This window comes from Sapajus apella, unplaced genomic scaffold (genome assembly GCF_009761245.1).
Source record: "Sapajus apella isolate SASKATOON/1434 unplaced genomic scaffold, GSC_monkey_1.0 scaffold43, whole genome shotgun sequence".
NCBI lineage: Eukaryota > Metazoa > Chordata > Mammalia > Primates > Cebidae > Sapajus > Sapajus apella.
In genome coordinates, this window is record NW_022436983.1 from 13540745 (window position 1) to 13547136 (window position 6392).

The 6392-nt window shown below is 53.2% G+C and overlaps 1 protein-coding gene across 3 annotated transcripts in view; it reads left to right on the forward strand.

Moving 5' to 3' along the window:
- Nucleotides 1-4003, forward strand: part of VWA5B1 (von Willebrand factor A domain containing 5B1) — a 66541-nt gene extending 62538 nt beyond the window's left edge. For all 3 annotated transcript variants that reach the window (XM_032300664.1, XM_032300666.1, XM_032300665.1), the window contains exon 22: nt 15-4003. In XM_032300664.1, coding sequence (XP_032156555.1) covers nt 15-521 — 507 coding nt within the window. In that variant the 3' untranslated portion in view covers nt 522-4003. The remainder of the gene's footprint in view (nt 1-14) is intronic.
- The last annotated feature ends 2389 nt before the right edge of the window (nt 4004-6392 follow it).

Here is a 6392-nt window from a genome sequence, read left to right on the forward strand (position 1 = left end):
TTCCCCACACACAGGTGTCTCTGCAGCTGGCCTCCGGAGCCTTCCTACTCAACCAAGCATTCTGTGAGGCCACGCACATCCCCATGGAGAAGCTCAAGTGGACCTCCCCCTTCACCTGCCACCGAGTGTCCCTCACCGCCCGCCCGTCTGAGTCCAAGACCCCGAGTCCCCAGCTGTGCACCAGCCCCCCGCCTCGGCACCCCTCCTATGACAGCTTCTCCCTGGAGCCTCCAGCCGAGGGCAAGCTGGGCCTGGAGCCGAGGGCAGTGGTGGAGCACACTGGGAAGCTATGGGCCACGGTGGTGGGGCTGGCATGGCTGGAGCACAGCTCGGCCTCCTACTTCACTGAGTGGGAGCTGGTGGCCGCCAAGGCCAACTCATGGCTGGAGCAGCAGGAAGTACCTGAGGGCCGCACGCAGGGCACACTCAAGGCTGCTGCCCGCCAGCTGTTTGTGCTTCTGCGGCACTGGGATGAGAATCTGGAGTTCAATATGCTCTGCTATAACCCGAATTATGTGTAGCTGGGTGAGGGGAGGCTGGGCGGAGGGAAAGGATGGGCGGAGCCGTGTCGGCCTGGTCTGGGGAGCTTTTGGAGCTGTAGCCAATATATCAGTTACTAGAAAAAGCCCTGGCCTGGCAATCAGGAGGCCTGAGTTCCATCCCAACTTTACTACCATCCAGCCATGCAACTTTAGACCAGTCCCTGCCCCCCATCTGGGCCTCGGTTTCCTCACCTATGAAATAAGAGGGTAAGGGTGGTGGAGTGGATCTCAAGTGGTTCAGTGGTTCCTTTCTGCCCATTCAGGCAGTCCTGGGCCCACTGCTGCGGGGCTGGGGAGAGGGCACAGTGGAGGCCTGAGCTCTCCCTGTAGCTAGACCAGAGTGGGCATGGAGAGGACACAGCAATGCCCACTCAAATAAAAGGGTGGGTGAGAGAACCCAGTGACCATAAGTAACCAGGCCTGCAGGCTGGCACAGGCACATAGACACCAGCAAGTCTGGTGCTTGGAGGACAGGCTCTTGTCTCCATGGTAACAGCCCAGGACCCCCTGCATCCCACTTAAAAGCCAACTGGAGAACCATCCTTCCCAACGCTTTACAGAAGAGTTGCTCGTGGGACTTTTGTTTTGGCTAGGAAGCTTCCTTAGTACGTACTAGTACTGGCCTGCCGATCCGATCATTAGTGGCTCCCTAACTGAGAAGAGGTGGTGGCAGGGCCAGGGGAGACATCTTGTGAGTTGAAGTGTTAGATTTAAAGTGGCAGTCTGTGCAAAAATAGTCCTAAAAGAATAGACATGGTCACCTAGAAGTCAGTGAAGACGCCTGCCAGACAACACCTTACCTAATTCACACACTTCTAGGAATTGGGTAATGTGAACTGCATCACTTGTACTGAGGCACTAGGGAGGCACCTCTGTGTAGGTCACACCATGGGATCAGGGGGCCCTCTCGGGCCATGCCATGCTGTGGGAGAGAGGTATCTTTTTGCAACAAAGAACCATGCTTGGCTGCACTGCCTTTGGGAATGGCAGCTCTGGCCAGCGGGAGGCCAGATTTGTTTGGTGAAATGAATGAATTGACACTTCAGACAGGCTCCCTTGGCGGCTTCTCGCCCTCAAGCCCACGGTGTGGTGCCCACGTGGGGACTGGAGTGCTGTGGCCTCAGAGTCCCTAATGGCTGGCATGGAGCTGCCCAGTCTCCTCTGCCCCACAGACTCCCCTGGAGGTGGGTCTGGACCTCACCAAGGGACCCCACCAGCTTGGGATCTCAGGCTGAATCTCTCTACCCTGGAAAGCCCCTCCTTCAAGGCCTTAATCTCTCCTCATCAAATTCTGTCCCAACCTTAGTGTGAAGCTCCACAGACTTCGGGAAGACCTTGAGCGCTTAGCTTATCAAACCAACCCATGGGATCCTGTGCGCTCCGGCACAAGCCCCAGCCTCAGGAAGACTCAGAAGTGTGCAACCTCCAGCAGGGGCTGGAGCCGGGGAGGGGGCTTAGACTTAGTCTAAGAGGCACTGGAGTCATTGGATCCAGGCAATTCTGACCCTTGGGAGTGGTGATGGGAGAGGTCTGGTTTGGCTAGGGAGAACAGGGGGTGGACATCTAGCCCAGGCTTGAGATGGGAGGAGCAGAACCAAGCATGACTTCCTGGAGAAGGTCAAGGCTAAGCCAAGTCTTGCAGGATGAGGAGTTATGGCCAAAGGCCTCCAGAGGAGAGGCTTTGGTCCTGCCATCTGTGGGTGTGGCCTCGGATTAGCACTAATGAGGCCCCCTCTGCACTAACGGTGAGCCCCCTGAGCTTTCAGACACTTGTTTATGATATGGGTACAGGTGACCACAACAGCACATGGTATCGCACAGCCAGAAGGGCGCTCATGCTGGGGGCCTCCTTGTCCCGGTGGAGCAGAGGCGTCCCTGCAACCGAGTGCCCTGAGGGCCCAACCTCCTGCCACACGCAGATGCAGCCCTGTCTCTGAGGCCCTTCAGGCTTGAGACCACTTCCAGGTGCCAGGAAAACTGGCACCATAGTTTGACAGAGTTACACTGGACTTGTCCAGAAGCAGCCTCAGTTTCCAGCCGGCATCGCTGTTTCCCAGCCAGTCCCCTCTCTGCGGGCAAAATGAATGGCATCCCCTGGCCTTCACTGACCTGGGCTGCCACTCACTGTGGCTGATGAAGGGACTAGCTGCCTCCAAGCCTAGATTCTGGTGGGCTTTCACCTGTTCTTCAGAGACATGAAAAGCAAGGGTTCCTCTTTCTCCCTGGTTCACCAGGAACAGCTGTCAGAAAAGGTTTCTGGAAGTTTCCTCTAGATCTTGACTTGCCCTCTGTCGATCCCTACCCTTATTTGAGGGCCATGCTACTGTTCCCCTTCTCTCTTCCTTGGCAGGGACTCCCCATGAGAGGGAAGGAGGAAAGGGGTCTCCTCCATCTGGGTACAGCCTGCCCCCTCCACCCTGAGATTGGCTGCCCCATTGACCTGTCTGGCTGGAACGTCCATGACACCCCAGCACCTGTCATTCAGGAGTCCAAATGCCCAAATGCACATCTCTCTATGTGAACACTGTAACGTCCCCAGGTGGTCCCCATATTCAAATGCATTCTGCACTTTTAGTGCCCTGGGAAATGAGGGGTAAGGGTACTGCCACCCCAGGAATGGGGCACGTGCTCATTGCCATGGCACCTGGAAGATTTTTTTTTCTTACCAATCTAGCGGAGGCTATAGAAGTCAACAGAAAAAAGATGGACACATTTTTCAGCTGTAACATAGCATGCTCTGTAATGCCAGTGTAAAAATAACCGGGGCAAGGGTGCGTGTGGCATTTTGCAGCTGGGTAATCTGATCTGCAGAGATCTGTCCAAGGTCAGGGGCTTGGCAGCAGCTCCTGGCCACGCCTACAGCCCCCAACCGTGGACCTCTCTGCCCCGTGTGTCCAACCCTGCTCCCAGCCCGTTGACTTTAGCCTCTCAACAGCACTGCCTCCCAGGGTTACTCAACAAGGTGGGATTTCTCCTGTTCATGCTGCAAATCTCCTTGGCTCAGAGCCAGCCGTCTTGAGCGTACAGCCGCGTCCCAATGCAAAGCGCCTCATCTCAATGCAGCTGACTGTGGTGACACGTGGTATAGTTTCACTGTCTGCCCAGGTGGCTTTGGCTCAAGTGGCATGGCTGGTGCTTGTCCCCGTCAGAGCCTCAAGTGCCTACAACATGCTACCCATGCCCTCGCCTGCTCACCTATAATGTCCCCACAGTGCCTGTGACAATTTCTTCTAGGAATGCACATCGCCTGCTTGCTTGGTAGCCAATTACATAGATGTCATGGAAGTCCTGGGTGTCAGCTGTCTAGTGTCCACCAATATTCAGCAGATCCTACCCTCGGGTTGTGTGTGTGTGTCTGTTCTCAAAGAAATGGCTTCTTTGTACATGGTGGCTACTGTTCTCTTCTAGGCTTTGAGCTGATAAAAATTGTTGAACCTGGTAATATGACAAAATTATACTTGTGTGTGTCTTATCTTTTGTTCTCAAAGCCAAGGATACTTGGCTTTCAACTAGCAGTTCAGTGATGCATTTGCCTCACTTCATGTGTCACATCTGTCTTCGTTCGGGTTCCTCATGAGGCGACCTATCGTCACAGTGTGCCGGGGACTGAGGAAAGTTGCCGGGATGTAAGACGTTCAGTTTGAAAACTGGCTCAGTTCCAGTCAACCTGGAACAAGTTGGTCACAGCAGTTCCTCCAAAAGCAGAGCCTGAGACAAGGATTCAGTGCAAATACTTTATTTGGGTGATTCCAGGAAACACCCTTAAGGAAACGTGGAAGTGAAATAGGAATGCAAAGAACACCAACAAAGGGAAGGTTACTAAGCAAATTACTGCTACAGGTGTGGACCCTCGCCCCACTGGTAACTCGCAGTCAGAGTAGGTGCACACCTCAAAGCTCACAGTGAAGGAACAGGGTGTGTGTACTCCAGCTCCACTCACCCCTTGGGGAGGGCCACTCTGGAGGATTCATTTCTTGGTGCTTCTGGTCTAGCACAGGTGCACCAGCTGAGCAGGCTCCTGCAGCCAGAGAAAGCCGCCAGGCAAACAAAGGTAGGCGCTGGCACTAATAAAAGGAGAGCATGTTGCGACGTCTACCATGCCTTCCCTTCAGCCTGGCACCTCCCCTGCACAAATGATCGAGACATGCGTACAGTATCTTTGCAGAGTTTAAAATTCCAGATATGCCATCTACAATTCCAAGACGACCGTAGCAATACATGACCAGGACGTAGCATTACTGAATAGAGACAGTCTAAATTACGAAGCGTAACCCATATTTTTTTTAGTACATTTTGTTCGAAATTAGAAAGATGAACCATGAAACTGATTTTTTGTTTTTTGTTTTTTTTAAAAAAGAAAGCAATGCAGGTGCTGCAGATAGGAGTCAGGGCCAAGTGCACTGACCTGAATCCCGCCAGGGGGCTGCAGCAAGGCACTGACGGTACCTGCTGCCGTGTCTCTCCCGAGCTGCTTGCCATGTTTCAGATTTCTTCGGGAAGCAATTCATGATCATGAAACATATTTATCTGAAAATCATTATCAGCCACCATGTTGTCTTGAAACCCACACAGACTGACCCCAAAATCAAACATAAGACTCATTTGGAAATCCTTTAGCAACTTGCCTTATTTCCTCAAAATCAATCCTCCCTTTTCAGATTTGATGGAGGACGATGGACTAAAATTGGAATTCCCAGCAGGCCAGAAACATTGCAGTGGGGTGCGCAGGGCTCCTAATGGGAAAAACTAGAGGAGCCAACAGGCTGGAGCTAACATGGTGAACAGAAACACTGTTGACAGGCATGGACCTCTGGGGTGAGGCTCAGCTGGATGATGGGCTGTGGCTATGATAGAAAAGCCCTCTCATTGGCACTCACCATGGTTCTAGGCAGCTGGGGGGACCTGACGTCTCCTCTGTACCTCACTGACTTCTATGAGCCTGGCACTGCCTCTCTCTTTGTAAGACATGTGCTTCTTTGTTCTTTTTCTCCACTGTGCAACTCGTAAAGGCCAGTTGTGTGTGTGTATGTTTGTGTGTGTGTGTGTGTGTGTGTGTGTGCGTGTGTGTGTGTGTCCTGCTGGGATGGCAATTAGTGTCTCCTAGTCCCCCACAGATGAAGAACACATTGAGGAAAATGGGTGCTCAGGCGCCTGGGTTCAAGAACTCTGGAGGAGACAGTGAAGTCAGCCTGACGGCTCAGGATTCTGGGTCTCCTGGATCCTCCATCCTGCAGTAGCCAGCTCCCTCCAAGGCACTGCTTGTCCGCCCTGGGAAACCTGAGTTCCCCTGGGCTCAATTAATCTGTATCCTGGTCTGAAAAGGAGAGAAAATGCCAAGTTGAGTCCAGCCTAGCTCTGCCAAGCTCTTTTGTTCCGCCATCAAGCAGCAGTTGCCTTCATTTCCATCTGAGCATCACCTAGAATCTTCCAATTATTAATTCATCCTAGAAGCATCCAGACCCCCCATGCACAAAGTCCACCAACCCCAGATCCAGGGCCTGGGAGGAGGAGGGGGCACCTGGCCTCTACGATAAGTGAGACAGGGTAATCTGGGACAGCATCTGCCGGGAGGGGCTCCTCTCTTAGCCTAGGGGAAGGAGGGGCCCTGGATACCCAGGATGTGGCCATCCCTAGCTCCTGAACCCTCAGTAAAATCTGGGGGAAAGTTGTTTAAAACAGCTTCCTCAGCCATCCCGAACTGAACTAACCACCCCCTACACTGCTCCCAAGCTCCAAGATCCTCCAGGTTGCATAGATGGGCCCTCCTGAGTGCTGATCCAGTCGCTATCTACCTTTCATTCCTGGCTTCAGAATATGGGGCTCCCCCGAGGTAGGAAACCGGGGATCCTT